This window comes from Augochlora pura, chromosome 9, assembly GCF_028453695.1.
Source record: "Augochlora pura isolate Apur16 chromosome 9, APUR_v2.2.1, whole genome shotgun sequence".
NCBI lineage: Eukaryota > Metazoa > Arthropoda > Insecta > Hymenoptera > Halictidae > Augochlora > Augochlora pura.
This window is the reverse complement of record NC_135780.1, coordinates 285618-303988: the sequence shown is the minus strand read 5'-3', so window position 1 is coordinate 303988 and position 18371 is coordinate 285618. Positions and strand designations below refer to the sequence as shown.

Here is an 18371-nt window from a genome sequence, read left to right as displayed (position 1 = left end):
ATGTGCCTGGATTTATAACGCGACTGCCTCTGAATTCACTGCCCGGAACCGCAACTTACCATTTTTAATTAAAGCACCACACGGAAAATGTCGGCTGCAAAGCTTTCCCGTGGTTCATAAGAGAATTCCATACGTTCTTGGATGTATTATACAAGAGAAACGGTGTTCAATGGAGCATGTTCTACGTTGATTGTGCCCAAAATGAGACAGATCAAAGAACCTCGATGTCTCGCGCTCCTATCCGCCGGGAGATTAAACTACGGAATCACGAAACCTCACTTTCCGGCGTCAGAAAAGTATTCTGCAAATATTAAAACCAGTTCTCCTATTCACCCTGTGAGAAGTCGTTAAGAAAGAAATCACGGTTTGCAAGAGCTCTGAGAGTATAGAAACTTCTTTTGCATGAAAAGTATGAGTAACTTGGTGAATAGTTTCTGACGTAGACACACATTTCCCTTGTATAATGCTATTAATTTATCCACTAACACAATCTTTATGAAAATACTTGCGACTAAAGCGCGCATAGTTTGGAACTATTATTACAGTATCATAAATTACACTTTTTATCGTTACTTGTTTTTCATGCTTGAATTCTGTCCATTTATTTAGCTTCTTCAATGACTACAACTTACAATTTGCAAGTATTTCTAAAATATAAGATTTCTGTAAGAAGCAAAGCTTTTTATCGGAAATGGGTGTTTAAATATATTTAAACTAAGGTATAGTTTTAAAAAAAGAAACTTTATTCTACGGCGCGTGAGGAAGCTCTTTTCTCTGCAGATGGTTTGCAGCGACTGACCGTGGCTTTTCTGGAACCCCGAAAAGAAAACTCGAGTCCCCTCGTAATTCGAGACTGTTACGCTTGTCCCCCACAAGGTCAAGCACTTATACGAGGTGTATATTTTCCTATCTTAATTTCCATGGCTTCTAAGAACATTAATTTGTTTTTGCCCATGCACAAATATCGAATTGTGAGTGATACGTAATATTCCAATACTTTTCTTATCCATATACAACAATGAATTTTTATTTAACAACATATCTGCCATTAAAAGATGAATAACCGCGGTCAAATGAAAGTATCGACTTTAAAATATTCACTTTAAATAATGATTCAACAAAATCGAGCTATCCCGGTCAACCACAAAACGTTACACGTGCTTTCAGATACGATGAAATTGATAGTAATTGAAACATAACATTATGCATTATTAAAGAACGTACATAATGTGTCACGTTGAAAATAATTTACGACTCTCCTGTCGGTCAGAGCTTCGATATCTTTGTCTAAAAGAAAAAGAAAAGGGAAAAAAGAAAAACGGATTTATCAGCAACTTACGAAAATTACTTTCGAGAAAGTTGGCCGACCTGGTTGCATTATCATGCGCAGTTTATTTCTCTTTGTCGGCGGACACCGCGCGATCGAATGCGCCGTTTACACGCGAACAATGCAACGCGATACGGCGCCGGCAGATATCAGGTGTAGATTAAGAAAGAAAAAAAAAAATACGTCGTCTCGGACGTCCCCCGCAGGAGATCATTACCGAGGTTCGAAGAAGCTTCGGGCGACGGAAAAAACGGCGATAAACCGAAAGGGGGGAAAACCTGAGAAATCTATCTAGGTTCGGCGTCACGTCGATGAACCGAACTACCGTCATCGATCCTCGACAGTGATGGATTATCGCAAGAAATTGAACCGCTCGAATTTTTGTCGTGCTTCGCGAAAGATTCGAGCATTCCACCGCGGTTCATGGATCGGAAAATTAATCTCGAGATTGCTACCGCGCGCCGGAACCGAGCGGCAATCCTCCGCCGCTCGACTTTAACGATCTCCTGCCGTTTATATCCCACGGCCCGACACCCCGATTCATTTGTTTAAAAACTGTGAATGGCGGCACGCTATTGGGGAATTATGCGGCATTGAGGAAGAAGAATCTCTGCTTTTGACACTGTTCCTGTCGCCGACGGAGCTTATTAATCATCTGCGCAACGAAGCTGTTTTAGGGCAACGGATTCCTCGGTTGATACAGCTGAATAGTTCAAACTGGAGAGGAGATATTACTATCACTGCGGTCTTAGTTTATTTTATGTAAAAGATTACTCGCTAGATTACTTCATCTTGATTGTAATATGCAACACCAGTTGGTGTTTAATTATGTTAAATACCGATTTGATATGTACAAGCAATCGTTATGTAATTAAATACTGATTTAATATGCAAAATCAATCATTATGTAGTTAAATACCAATTTAATGTTTTATGTCGACTGTTATTTGATTAAATACCAATCTAATCTAAGTATATTCAATTAAGTAGTTCAATTCGCAGGCACAGTATTTAAGAAATTATTGAATTCTGAAACGACAATTACCGTCGTCAAACGCAGGTTAAGTAACTGCAATACTGTGTTCCACGTTAGAAAATATTCTCTATTTCTCTTCCATTTTGAGATTCATTCGTAACTTCGTACAGAACCAATCACGCCTGTACGCTTGCATAGAACTTCGTTCTCATTTGCAAGGCCGGAGGAAAAAAACCGAGAACATCTTCTATAACGTCGTTATCAATATTACACGGTACGGGTATCAGCCGTATTTGATGTTCTACCTGCGAGTAATCGGCGAATATCTCTGGATAATTGGAAAGCGAATAGAGAAGAAGGTCGAAAATACTTTAAAATGTCAAAAATGTCTTGAACAGTCGAAAAACATTTTAAAAAAGTTGAAGGACATCTTAGAAAATAACTAATGCCTTGACATAATCAGAGATGTCTTAAAAAAATCAAAGAACGTTTCAAAAAATCGAAGAACGTCTTTAAAAATCAAAAAATGTCTTAAAATATGAAAGAAATCTTAAAAAATCAAAGACGGTCTTGAAAATTAAAAAACATCTAATAAAATCAAGGATTGTCTTTAAAAATGAAAGAATGTCTTAGAAACTCAAAGATTTCATCCAACAAGGTGAAGTAGTCAGTGTTTCTGTAAACCTTAATGGAAAATTTCAATTAATTCTGGAAAACTGGTTAAACAACGCAGCTTTGAAATTTTTAAATTATATACCTCGAACGCTATACATATTCGCCGAGGAGTCTCCCCGATGATTTCCCTTAATTCCTCGGTCCTTGATGAAAGTATTATCAACAGCTTCGCAGAAAAATTCCATTACGGCCGGGGCACGGTAAACTTCATCGTTCCGTGCGTTCTCCGTTGAACAGAAAGCATCCGAGATATCCACCGGCTATACCCCATAGCCTGCGGTGCTCCCTGTTCCAGTAAATGCCACCGGCTGTTTCGCTTTTTCCAACCTCCATCGATGGTACTGGGCTCTCGGCCGCGATTTTTCATCCGCGCCGATCCGCCTTGGCTCCTTTGTTCCCGCGTTGATCCCTACGTAGGTCAAGAATTACTTCTGACTTTGCTCCACGGAGCAACGAGACCATTTTCGTCAGAGAAATCATTTGTTCTCGGTGTCTGTTTATCCTTACGATTAACATTAAATGAACCATGCTTCAAGTTTCTCATTTCATAATGACTGAAGTGGTGAAACAGCTTCCATTTAAAAATTGTTTTAACGTGCGTTCATTAACACTCTTTTTGACACTTTTTAAAACACATTTAATGTTTGCAAGACTTGCAATAAGGTTATGTTAAGTATAGAACGAGAATATATAAGGATGTAAGTATATAACGAGGATAATTAAGACAGAGTTAAGACTGGGCAATTGAATCTTTTAAAAAGGCATTAATACCATTAAGTGGCTGTACCATGTTTTGAGTCAAATGATATTTGAAAATTAAATCATTGTACATACATGTCCGACTGTATTTTAACATTATCTACACGGTGCAATAAAGCACTATGCGCTTGATGCAAATTAACATCAATAACCCTGAAAACTTCGGAAGAAAATCAGCCCTCAAAACAAATAGTAATAGTGAAATGATCGTCGTGACATCGTTGTTCGAGGAAATATTTAAGTAATCGGCGTAAAATTTTACATTGATTCGCTTCGACGAGAAACGTCTCCTGAATATGTAAAATACTTCTAACAAGAGAAATAACACGCAGTCGGTGTTAGCAGTTCGAGGTACAGATCCGTGGAACTGGGTCATTTCAATACACAGAATTTTCCGCATGAGGTTTCTTTCGCCACCGGAAGTTCGCACCGCGCGGCACCCTCCCGTTAACGTCAAATAGAAATCGAAAGTTTCGTCGTTGGAAGTTCCGAAGTTTTTCGCCCGCGATGGAACTTCCCGCGAGAAAGACCCTGCGTAATCAGCGAACATCCGCCACGACTACCTACGAAGAGCGATTTAAATTTTGAGCGTCGTCGATCATTGAAAACGTCGAAAACGCGAAATTCGGTGGGACGAAATTTTTAATCCGCTACGGGATCGAAAACAATGCGCGTTCCTGTGTATTCTAGCGTACCTTATTCATTATTAACAACTCAACTAATTTATTCAGATTTAAACATTCATTTCAACCTGGACGAATTTCCTAATCTTATTCAGTTTCGCTAAATGTAAGAATTCATCGCCGACATCTATGCATTATTTTCGACTCACTAAAATTGTTAAAGAAACGTCTATCTGACACATTTTTGTTCAAATTGATGAATATTATGTTTCATTCGCATATAATCCGCGATTTATTGTTGCTAACACGGAGCCAGAACGTTATTTCGATGTGAAAGACGAGAGCAATAATTGTATTTGGTAGACCGTGTTAAAAATCTTTAGATTGAGTCTGAATCTAACGCCGACTTCGCAGAGAAACGTATAAAGAACGGGATTTGTTTGTATAAAAAACACGATCGGTTTTTTAGCGTAGTATATTCGACTTTTTATTGTTGTAAATATTATAATTCGAGGAACGGTTTCGTGGAAGTCTTAGTTGCCGTGGCAAACATCCGCTCGATGAAGCTCTACATTATCATCAAGAATCGGTTAAGTATATCAGAGTTTATGGCAATACGCTTCTTCACCCGACGCGCAATTCTTTTTACCGCAATCTCCCCGGGGGATTATCATTTAAATGACAAATTGCACGGCTCGCGATACAAAATGTCGCCTCTAGAAGCTACGGAGGATAATCGAGCGGGCTCTAATAGCTCTGACGCAATTCCGTTGACGCGGATTATCGTTCAACAGCGGTATGATCAGTAACGCGAGATCGTCTCGAGAAGAACAGCGATCGTGATCGAGAAATAGTTCATTGACGAACGCAACAGCATTGCTTTCTAAATGCTCGATACTTCTTGCTACGATAAAATTAACAAAATTTTAACTATTTAACGCTAGCTTTACGGAGCACGAAAAACGTCCACATTAATTTATAAAAGTAACAATAAGACTTTTATTTCAATTTTTGGCGAGTGTTATTGTAATATTTACTGCAAGAAACACATACATTGATTAAATAACTCATAAATGTACCTATAGGCCCGGCAAACTTACTGTTACTGTTATGCGATGTTCCAAGGAAGTCAAAGGCGCGAAACCAAGCGATCCCGTTTCGACTCCGAGCGATTCTGTCAGCGGCGTTTCGCAAATTGGTCACAGAACGCCGCGAAAACGGAACAACGTATTTCTCCAGACCACGTCGTTCCACATGACGAAATCAATTTTCCTCGACAAATACGTTTTTCCGCGAAAGAGAAACACCGTGTTCTTTGACGGAAGCCAGTTTTCCGCAGGTTTCACAAGATAATTCAGAACTTGGTTATACAGAACGCGTTCCTAGAATAGAGGCTTTCCGCTGTATGCTCGGTCGTACGACGAACATGAGGCTGCGAAAGAAAGCTCCGTTAGCCGTGTTATCGTTTCATAACATAGCGAAATTACAATACATTTTCTACACTTTGAAGGTACTTTCAAGAATGTCGGATACTGGCTGGTCTGTTCGAAGCGAGCTACTTCGTTATATTCTCCAACTTTTAAATGAAACCTCGTTGAAGTTAAGAGATACGTTGATCACGAAATGTCAAAGAACGCGGAACTGAATGTTAAGAATTGAAACTGGAATATTAATTATTAAATGTTACGTATTTAGATTTACGTTTAACTGCACAATTGTTTAAATTGCTTTAAAGGAAGGAAGAAATTTCTGCCATTTGCAAGTAAACTGATTTACCGGTTACAACTTCTCTGACGCCTTTCGGTACGTTCCACTCTGTATTTAGCACTTCTGATATTCGCCCTAGCCCTCTTAAACATTTCTTTCTGCATCGCGTCCAGATGCGGAACTTCTGATAGAGAAACTTTGAAAAAATCGTTGGCTCGTGGAGGTCCATAGATCCGCATCCATCAGCTCGCTACCGGGACTAGAAGCAGCAACATTTTCACTGCGAAGTCTCGTAAAAGGAAACTTCCTTCGGTTGCAGGTAGTTCCGAACTTGAACGTGTCTACTCGTAAACCTTCGTCCTCGCCGCCTTCCGTTTCTCTTCGTCATTGTTCCATTCCTCTCCGTCGATGTTTCGTTCCTCCTCGCCGCTGTTCCATATGCCTTTGTCTCCACGCCGCTTATCCCCTTGAACGCGCGCGCGTCACCGCGAAAAATCTGCCGAGAGTTTATCATCGAATCGCGTGCCAATAACCGATTCGCGCCCCGAAGCGTCCGTGAAATCGTCGGGAAAGTTGGATGCGGTTCCGAAGCCCTCCTCTTCGCGCGGAAATCCGCTACTTCGCAGGATCGTAAAGTTTTACTCGCCCGACGAATAGGATGGGACGTCGTTACGCGTCGACTTCATGACCCGCGAAATGGGGAATTTTGTTAAACAATGTACTGGAACAATACTTCTCATAATATGGAAAGTATTAAGTGGATTAGTTTCGGGAACATTGGCCAGCGAGGTGGTCAATTTTTATGGGCTTCTGGGAAGTTCGAGTACTCGTCCTCAACGAGCGGAGTTAATCCTTGGAAGTAAGTAGGTGCTTATGCTACTGCTTTGTTAGCTGAAACGATAAAAATATATAAAAGAGACGTATTAATCGATATTTCGTTCTTCCAGTGGCATCTTTCTCATTTTCGAATAAGATGAGCCTTTTTCTTCCTCGCGTTGTTTCGCTATCATTGCTATTAAAATTATATTCTAACAGGAATGATAACACGTAATCTTGTTCTTAATACTCAAGGCATGAATGCATTTCTACGCTCGAAGAACAGACTCAGGGTGCAGGGGGACTCAGACTGCTAAGATTGATATATCAATGTCAAGTACCGGACAACTCAGTTCATTTTTCACATATTTTATCAAAGTCTACAAAAGATGTTCTAAAAGGAAGAAGAAATTCACCAGGCGACAGTCGTTCATTTGCTGTTACTTAAATGGAATTATATTATTTCAAATGAAGTTAACAGAAAGAATTGGCAGATATACGTATCGATACGTATATCGTAGGAAGCACGGTTCCATTTAGAAGATTTTCGGTGCTCGCGTGATGGAAACACCGCGTCGGGGACACTCGACTCCGGCCCTAATAAAGTTGCCATTACCGTCGATAGAACTCACGGTTGGAAACCGGCGGTATAGAGCCGACAACGGATAAACGAAATTGCTCGTCAATAACGTTTTATTAATATCGAACGAGAGGCAACAGGAACACCGTTCGTGTTTACGTCGGTGGAACGTCGTCGTGTGGATGATCGAGATCGGCCGCAAGGTACATATAGCTGACTGCCCATACGGCATTTATGGTAACGGAGCTGACTGCTGAAAATCCTGCGACCTACACGTGCATACGCGTGTACACGTATATACATATATACGCGACCATCGATTTCTTTCGCGTGCTTTATTGCCGCGGAAATAAAACGTTTTATAACCTTGGCGAAACAGCGTTTACGGACGTATCTGGGCTCGATTAGGGGTGACGAAACGAGCGGCGAAAAGGAAAAAAACGCGGCGGAGCGCGATGGAAAGTCAATTTTCGTACGTGTCGCTGGCGATAACAGTGCATTATACGACAAGAGAATATTTCGAAGCGGTCCCGAAACGACGCTCGCGAAAATTAGTGGAAAATCGCAGATCAATGACGGATCCACGATTTATTAACACTTTATCGTCGAAATGCGACTTTGATAGTGAGCTTAGGATAGTGAAACCGGTGTTAAAGAAATAAAATTCGTCACACTGATTATTACTGGTCCCCATGTTCGAATATGGTGTTTTGAAACTAGGTTTTAAAGGAAACGTTTTAAAAAATAGCTTTTCACGCGAGGCGCTGTGAAACTAGGTTGTATTTGTTAGCAAATAACGTACGAAGAATTGTTTGATAACCTGACGTTCCTAACGGGGTAGAATCGTTCGAATCGCGAAAGGAAACACATGAGAACCACGGGTCGCATGTGACAGAAAATCGACGTTTCCTTCCCACTAACCCAATAATAGAACAATAAAAACCTTCTCATTGATTTTTATTAGATTGTTGCAGACGACGTGAACCGATTTCGTGATTGGTCGGTACACGGAATTTGTTCGAGCACGTATTATCAAATGAAATTCGGTAGAACCTTATTGAAGCATCGTGTACCATTACTGAAAGCTTATTCTATTTCATGGCGACATATTTGTTGTTAATGGATTGTGTCAATCGATAATATTAGCAAATGTTATCTGAATGGATACTATTACTGGATGTTATCAGTAGTATTATTAATAGATGTTATTTTTATCAGAAATATTTACGAGCGTTCTTATTATGTTATTTTGAGTATGTTAAAGCTATTACTTATAAAAATAATAATATAAACATATTATAACATATTATAATATGATAAGAAATATACATATAACATAAGAATCATATAGCGTTATAGAACTATTAATAACATTAATACTTATAGGAAGAAACCCAATATTACATCGTAATCCTGTTTCGTCCGATATGAAAATTAAATAACAATTAATAAAATAGATAGTTACTGCTAGCTACATCTTAAACATTAATGACATGTGTGATAAAACTTTTGTAATATTAAATAAACGAGCGAAGTGTCGAAAGAACGCGATGCAAGAAATCGCATTGCGATACGTTTGTTATAGCAGCGCTATCTTATGACCTTCGTTAGCAATGCGCCCATAACAAAAGCTGCCGACGCTAATATTAGATTACAGGCTATTTGAAATAGAGGAAATGCCGCGAAAATAGCACGCCGGGTGCAATGAAGGAAACACAGATACCAGTATGTATTTCCCAGAGGCGCGACGCAGCCGGCAATTCATCTAGGATTCCCTACGCGGCAGCCGGCATTACTCATTCACACGAATATTAATTAAATAGCAATTGCCCCCTTTCCTATACATCTGTATTCTTCCAGTTAATCATCCGTTCGAATATTCAACAGGTACTCCCCGCATATTTCTCGGCACACGCGCATTATCTAGGGAACGTCGCCGTAAATAAAACTAAAAGTCGCGAGAAACGAATCGGTTTCTTCGATCTTTAGCGATAAATTAACAGGACACCCGGTATAGCATCGATTCTTTTCTTGAAATAACACAGCGAAGAAATTGGCTAATATTATATAATAATAATATTTTTATCCAGTTCATACCGATAAATGCAAGCAATTTTGATCTCAATAATTCTAAATGCGTCAGAGTAATCTAAATACATCGTCGGGCTACCGTCAAGCTACCATATTTCTTCGAGCATTCAAATAAATTGTTATTCGTCCCCTAATTATGGAAGTGGATACAGAATATTATTATTTCGCATAAAAATTCGAACTACATACCTGTTACGTGTACTCACTGCAATGCCGTGGTAAGATCCGAAATCATTGGACGTTCGAACGTGTTTCAATTACAGTTCCGAATGGAAACGCAATTACCAAAGATTTGGCCAATTCTCGTGGGTCCTAGATCGACACGCAATTATTCTCGTATCACCGGCCGTCAGAGACCCCGTCGTTAGCGGCTTCGTACTCCTCCATAATGATACTTCTGATAGTATTCAGACCGCGGAGTAGGCCGGCCATACTTTGTCCATGTCGTAATTAATGGAACACGCGGAGAGCTCCGGCGAATTTCATTAGCTGCGTCAATGATGAACGCGGATCATCTCGCTGCCGATAGCCACCTTTGTCCGTCGGGACAATACGGCGCCAATGATCGGCCAGAGGAAATGATTTGTTAAATGCTCTGTTTCAGAGGGAAATTATACTAACCCGCGTGTATAATAATAGAGGCGCCGACGCATCATCCGCGATTTGTTGGTAATGTTTACTCGAATTAGGGAATAAACAGAGATCCGGCTCGAATTCCTGTCGACCGCGCACAGATCTGCGATACGTCCTCTTTTTATCCGTTATTGGATCGATAATTATATCCGCCATTTATTCGATAATATGTCAATATCTGATTTCTATTGACATTATTAAAACGGGGAAGTATTCATTGTTCGGTTAGTGTGTCTTGTTATCTATATTTATTCCTTTTCATAATCGATGATATTTTCAAATGGTTTAAAGAAATACTCAAAAATTTGTATTCATTTTTCGCAAATATTAGCTATTTATTTTGTTAAGAAACGTTCATTAAACTTGTCCAGTATTAAAGCAAATAAAATGATATAACTAAGTGACGCATCTCTGTTGTGAGGATATTGCAAACGGAAAGATTCCAAAACGTCTGATATCGACGAAAGCGGACCACAGAAGATGCGCAATATTTTAATCGATCTACGACAGAGTGACGACAACAATAGATCGTTGTTAAGTGATGCATTGGACATAAAGCTGATAAGAGAAATCACGTTCGACGCGAGCGCGCGACAGCGACGGTGAGAGCGATTGATGTCAGTGTACTCTATTCATTGTAAACTTAAACTCGGGTTAAGAGTCATGAATGAAGACGAATTTGTTCGCTAACATCGCCACCCGCCGCGTTGCGGAAACGTTTAATTCGCTGTCCGAGGTATTTAAATCTGAACCACTGCTCGCTTTGCATTCCTGCACGGCGACGACGCCCTGAATAGTAATTAAGCCGACTTATGATTACCTTCATCCGTGACCCTTCTCTTCGCACGCGAGACTCCTGTCGGCAAATTTGGACGTGATATTTTGTCGCCTCTCAAATTACTTTCACGATTTTCCGAGAACTCTAGTCGACTAATTCTTGGAACTCGAACTTTATTTCATAAAATTGTCACTAGCCCGTGGAGTCTCGTGCGAAATTAACATTAACTGCAGTTGTTGGTAGGTGTCAGAACCGCGTAGACATTTCTTTCCTCTTTGTTGTTTATTTCAATGGATTGAGAATAATATAGTTTTATATTTTGCGTTTAATCCACGCAATTTTGTCATAAGGACATAAAATGCGTTGCAATTTCTATGCTAATTTGTGAAGTTCGTAGACAGGACCGGTTTTATTCATGCCAGTGTTACATTCGTGGGCTTTCGTGCAAAATAAAAACTGCTTGCACTTGTCGCAAGAGCTCCATAGACATTTACTTCTTCGTGAAATTTTATTTAGCTGAAAAAAGAAACAGTTTTTTACATTTTACGTTCGTCATAAACGCACAAAGTCCGCCGATGCTACCGCAGTAATTCACGAGTCTGGTCGAAAGAAACGGTTCCGTTGGTCTCGGTGTTGCATATGCGAATTTTTCCTTCGTCCGTGCAGCGCAAAAATTTCTGATTTCCCGATAAATGTTATGGGACCGAATCAGCGGCCGTGCCGCGGCAGGATCGCGACATTTACGATTCCCAAAACGGATTTACTGCGGCCTGCTTAGCTGCGACGCTAAGCACCGATGCAATCGTGGTCAGAATTTACAATATACAATATATATATATATATATATTCCGAACTCAATGTTTCCGCGAATTGTGTTAATTGTCTTATATGATTTAACGGGCCGGCGACCGCGCGCGTTTCGCCTGTGACACGCGCGCGACCGCAGAGCCGATATTGTTGCACACCGACACACGTCCTCGACTTCTCCTTTTCGAATGGGTTCCCGGGTACCACTATTATCGTCCTATTCGGTTCTATTTCCATCAATGTCGCGCGAGATATTTTTGCTTTCCGTTTCCCACTTTGCTATTAATAAAAATCGCCTCTCGGGGCTCGTGCTTTTAAGCTTCGAACGGTGCAGGTCGAAATTCGGAATTGATTTGTAATCGTTCCCGAAGTTTTTAAAAAGAGGACTGTTGCTCTGGCAATTGTTAGAGAAGACTGTCGTTTGGGTTATTTTTAAGGAAGACTATCTTTTAATTCATTTTTAAAGAAGACTAACGTTCCGTTCATTTTTCAAGATTATCGTTTCATTTACTTTTAAAGGAGATTATTGTTTCACTTATTTTTAAGGAAGGCTATTGTTTCATTTATTTTTAAAGAAGACTACTGTTTTATTTGTTTTTAAGGAATATTACCGTATCATTTGTTTTTTAAAAAGACTTTATCTTTAAAGAAGGCTGTCGTTTCAGTTATTTTTAAAAAAGAATATTATACATATCTCGATACATTTATGGCGCTCGAAAAAGAACACGCCGATTAACGAACATTAAAAACATTTCCGTTGCATTTCTGCTGCAGGAAATTTTAGAGAATCGTATTTCAGAACGAAATGAGAAAATAGATTAAACAAATATCTTTCCAGTAAGTGAAGCGTGAATAAAACGAGGCGTTGAATTCGTTAAGGAAACAACGCCAAAAACTGCACAGGGGAAATTAACGCCTGCCCGTAATTGGCCAGGACCGCATTAGCGATCTAAATACAACAAGCCGAGTACAAGAAAAGTATCATCGCGTGTTTCCGGTTCGTTTTTCCGCAATTATCGCAAATAGAGCGGACAAGTTGCACGCAAAACAACGGCGGCGTAGGCGATGCATCTGATTCGCAAATCGTGCAAATATTTGCATCGAGAGCAAAACATGCCGACTCAGACCGGAATTTCATATTTAATTGGTTAAACAATCGGCGAGCTATCGGCGCTTTAGATACATGGAAAAATTAGTTGCGGCGAACTTCTGCGGCGAAACTAATTATTATTAGCGGAGAACATTTTACCGTGGAAGAATTGAATGAACGGTGATAAATACCTCGTGGTTATCTCGATTTCTAAAGAGACGGGTAGAAATTGTTAACAATATTTTCCGGTGTTATTCGAAAGCTATGCGCGATTTGCATAGATGCGGAGCTGTTCAGGTAAGCATCTTTTATCGCGGTTTTATATAGATGACAATATAAATTCAGAAAATATGTTCGCGGATAAAAAGAAATTGCAATCTAAATGTTTTAATATTACAACCGACATTAAAGGGATTTAATGCGCCACTAAAATTCAGATTCCAGAAATATATGCAAATTGATGAATAAGTATTTACTTGGAACGTTTGCTCACCTCGATTTGCATGTCCATATTAACTACTCTTGAAAATACTGCGGGGTTAATGCTTTCGTGTCACGATCTGCAACAAAGAAATAGAAAAGCGATTAATATGTGCGGGAAGAACGCCGATAATATTTACCAGAAAAATGCATAGCGTGTAATTCTGTGTAATAGCTGTGAATTCTACACAGATTTTAACAAATGAATTTTCAGTTGTAATTATTTCGTTCCCAGCAAACGAATACAATGTTCATAAAAGAACCTCGTTTCTGACTACCTCAGACTGGAACCATAATGATCCCGGCACGTAACATTTGATTGTCGCCGACGAAGTTTTGTTTTCTTGTGTCAAGTCGCCTTTTACCAGCTCTTAGCACTATTTCGCGAATTGTCAAGCACGGCTCGTACAAAAAAAAGCAACAAACAATGGCACCGTGTACGCATCATGCGCGCGTGGACTGGGGAAGGTCACAGCCATGGTCATCCTGCCATTTCTTTTTTTAACATCAATTGCGTGACTCCCTCTGCATGCTTCAAGTACTGCATTTTATTGACACGATGAAATTTATGCGCTTGAACTTCCACCGCGATGCCGTTCTATGCAATCGTATTGACAACGAAACAAAATTTCCTACCATGGTCCATTTTTTTTATATAAATCCAACCGAACACAGTGAATTTCATATAAAACATTTATTGCATGATTGTTTACAGTTCGATTTTAATTAAATCAAAATTCACTTCCACTTGCGATGCATTCGAGCCAAATGCATTTTACCAGGACTTTCCAATATTTAATCGAATTAGTGAAAGTTTACGGCAATTTTTCGGATCGATTTTCGGTGCTCAACTTGTTAACCATTTTATAGAGCATGTCGACAAAGTCGTAGAAAATCGTCCGTTCAATTTTTCCGTATCTCCCTTAATCTGTCGAATCTGATAATACCGAAATTAAATTGTGTACGCTACGTGTGCCAGCATCGTTCCGAGCTGATCATGTTCGCAGCTGTGAAAATATACTGTTCCCGCCGCGATCATGCCGCGGCGTGGCCTGTATTAACGTTATAAGATACACACATACGCGTAGATGCCGCGCGGAATTATCGCGCAAGTGCTCCGAAACTTAATCAAACTTCCAACTACCCGGTGTAATTACATTACTCGCTGATATTTTCGCGATTCTGACATTCGTGTATGCGCGTCACCGTTCGCTCCGCGGAGCCGAATATGACACGGAACCTCGTGGAATGGGAAACGATTACGACAGCGGATGCAACATCAATTTCGATAAACATTCACACTTCGCGCAGATTTATAATTCTATTATTTTAAAACAGCTTTGCCGATCGCAACTACTTCTCATCTATGGAAAACGTAAATCTCATAGTTAGATGACATCTTATATATTATTTACAAATCTATTATTTACGCATTTGTAAATCTACGTCGAATTAAAGAAATAGGAACTTCTGTTTTTATTATATACTAATCGAATGAATATATATTATACTCGTTTACCTGTATCGTATTTAATAAATTATGATTATGCCTTGGACGTAATTATAAATCAGAGCAACATTATTTTTAAAAATGGGACAATCATTTTGATAGAAATGATGTATGCAAATAGGACGATCTTAGCAAATGTACTGAACATGAAAAATTATGAGTGTACTGCAGTAACAAAATCAATTCTATTCAAAAATGTACAAAGTAAATTGTTTAATTTACCCCGCGTGACCGTCTAGAATTTGTCGCTTTAACTGCAATAATATTTGAGAAATCGAAGGATTAAGTTTCCAGTGTAATAATAATATTTTGATTCCTTCTATCGCGATACATTAATTATTCACCTCTGAATGTTTGATTAGCTTGGCAGCACAGAAGAGAAGGGGAGGGAGACAATGTACACGAGGGCACAACAGACATGAAGAGGATCCACTCGACCGCGACTTTCGTGAATTTATTAATCCAGTTCAAGGTTCTTAACGAACTGTTTGCATTCGGCTTATCGACGAATTTGCATATTTTATCGGCACCGGCCGCAGAGAGATTACTATGATAACAGGGACCATTATATTTCCAGCGACGGTGACCAACATGAAAGCAACCGATATCGCGTTCCGATAATACTTGCCCTCCGCTGTACCATTTTCCATAATTCTCCGATATTTTCTCCATGAGATAGGAATGCAGTTTAAATTAACATCCCGATGCATGCTGAACGAAAACGGCACGGAATCGACGAAAATAATGTCAAATATTACCAACAGGGTCGTGTGCCCTCTGGCTTTTTATCGGATTGAGTATTAAATAAGCGAACACGTATTTAATTGATATAATCGTATGAAAATCATGAAATTCTACAACAATTAGACGATCTTTGGCAATTTGTTGCAAGGGAAGTAAGATGACCCAGAGCTGAAAAACTCGTTCAAATGTTTCATTCTTTTTTCTACAAATTATGATGTTATAGAAATACTTCTTGGAGAAATTTTTAAATATACTTCTTTGTTAAAATATATATTATGGCATAAATTATAAGAAATTTAACTAAATCTATTCCTGGTATCCTTATAAAACAACATACATCAGTCGCGTTTAGGGTTCGCTAGTTATAGCGTTAACTTAACACTGCCAGGCACAACAAAAATTCGTTAACAATACCGAATCGTTCCCGTAGAAACTGCAAAACGTTGTTGAACTATATATCGTTCGATTCGCGTGCAATAAATTCCCGAAAATAGCCTATTGTCCCGCGGTTTAATGGTGGGTGGTACGAAAGTATGAATCGCTTAATTAATGAAAGAAGCAGATGCGATATTAATGCCGATTGAGCGTCCGATTATAAATGGAACGAGAGCGAAACTTCAGCACGTTATTTACTACGCTAGAATTCCAATGGCCGAGCGAGGACGGTCGCAGAAGCGAAGGATACAAGACAAAAGGACGCGCGAAAATATCTTCGCGGCAATGGGAGAAAAATTGGAGCGAGGTTTCTTTTTGCGGCGGCCGATATAGAATTTAAAGAAATATATAGGGCCGCTCGAAATAAGTCGGGCTCAGAACGCGGGGCTTACGTAATTCATTTTTGAGAAGACCCCGCCGAGGAGATCCTCTTATCGGAGCTTTTTCTGCACGGTTTTCATAAACTTCAAGTCGGTGAAATCTTACATTATCGCGAATTTGTTACGCTATTATCCGCACCCACGTACGGACTGCACCGATCCAGATAACTGGGGCTTACACGCCGACATTTATCTTTCCACGCGTTTCGTTGCTGCGTTCTGAAAAATCCGAAATTCTATTAAAAGGAAAACGACAGTTTAAAAACGGAGACACCGTTTTTATCGTCCACCACCATAACGCGTACACTCTACGCTCGTTCGGTTACTCGAAGGGAAACTAGTATACAATTTAATATTTTTTTACCTGTATATTTATTACAAAATCATAATCTCTAATTTACCGGAGGAATTTCTATAAATAATACTGTATTTATAAAAGGATCGGAGGGTTGTAGAAAACAGAAATTAATCTTTCGTGATAACGCGATAATGCATAATATCGTGAGGATGTCTTCGAGTGAACCTTATTTGCTTCGTCTGAGCTGCTTCGCTGCAGGATATCGGATATTTCGAATAAATTCTGTCTGTTAAATTGGCATAACGTGTATTGCGTTGGCATAAAGTTGTGTAACGTTGGCATAATTTCAAATCGTATACCGCTGGTATTACATTAAATTCTGCAGTGCTGGTACGATAGAAAATTATATACGACTGGGATAATTTTAAATTGTACGAGATCGACATTATTTTCAATTTCGCAATGCCCGCATTATTTCGAATCATACAATTCGGGCATTATTTAAAATTGTACAATGTTGGCAGAATTTTAAATGATACAATTCTGACACGATTTAAAATTGTCCGAAGCTTGAATCATTTTAAATTACACGCATTAAACATCCTCAAATCATCGATAACTCGGAACAGCGTCATTTACAGCGAACGTGTTAACCTGTTGAATTCTTGCAGCTGATCAATCAGCGTTATCGTATCATTCGCAACATTAGACAAGCCTGCCACGTAAAATGCAGTTATTTATTATGGCTTGAACGGAACTATTTACGGAAATGGACACGTCGATACCCTTGACGCAAAACCGCCAACGATGTCTTCCGTCGGAAAACTCCGGATCCGAATCAGATAGCGAATTGAATAGGCTACACGTTTTGTTACATTAATTTCAGAGCGTTGCTAATCTACAGCGAATATCGTGTACGCTGACACGTAATCTCTACTGAATGCATGACAAACATTCAGATTATTAATCGTCACGAATTTTATATTTTTTCCGCGTCCCCACATTTTATATCTTTATCCGACCGTTTTCGAAAAATAAAGGCGTAACCATGAGGACAAAAATATTATTAAAATGGAAAAGGCGTCCGAAGAATTTAACCTCTTAGGCACGACGCGCCACTATAGTGGCTTTCGCGAATGGTTCGTGCTTCACTCAATTGTTTTATTATTTATTAAAGCAAACAATTAAAGTGAAAGTGTGTATATACAATATACTAAGAAAAGAATATATGTTATTAATACTATATATAGATATACGGAAAAAATATATATTAAGAGATAATGGTAATTTAGTTACAAAAAACTTCATTTGCGTAAAATCCTGCCGTGCCTAAGAGGTTAAGAACATTATCACACTATTTTACACTTACAGTTACGAAAGAAAATTAATTGAAATTTGCTTATTTTCTCCTTCGTGTAATTAACTGTCTAACAGTTTTCATTTCGCTTTATACAGCAATTATCAAAGAGAAAAATAAATTCCTACTTGTTGCAATCGGTGCAGAAAGTCCTTTGAAGACTTCAACGAGATCTTGCCGCGATATAATTGCAAAGGGACGCTCCTTCATTTTCTTTAGAACATTGGAACGTTCTAGCTCGAACACTACGCTTGAAAATAACCTATTAAATTTTTCTAGAATTTCCAACGTCCAAGGAAAAGTTC

The 18371-nt window shown here is 39.1% G+C and overlaps 1 protein-coding gene across 2 annotated transcripts in view; it reads right to left on the bottom strand.

Annotated features, from left to right (window-relative positions):
• Nucleotides 1-6868: 6868 nt before the first annotated feature.
• LOC144475004 (protein Loquacious-like) overlaps nucleotides 6869-18371 on the bottom strand; it is a 59977-nt gene continuing 48474 nt past the window's right edge. The window contains exons 7-8 of one of the 2 annotated variants that reach the window (XM_078190490.1): nucleotides 13356-13422; nucleotides 6869-6958 (exon numbers count right to left, since the gene is read on the bottom strand). In XM_078190490.1, the coding sequence (XP_078046616.1) occupies nucleotides 13379-13422 (44 nt within the window). In that variant the 3' untranslated portion in view covers nucleotides 6869-6958; nucleotides 13356-13378. Of the gene's footprint in view, nucleotides 6959-11353; nucleotides 11482-13355; nucleotides 13423-18371 lie in introns of those variants that run through there. The other variant, XM_078190488.1, reaches the window with a different exon arrangement.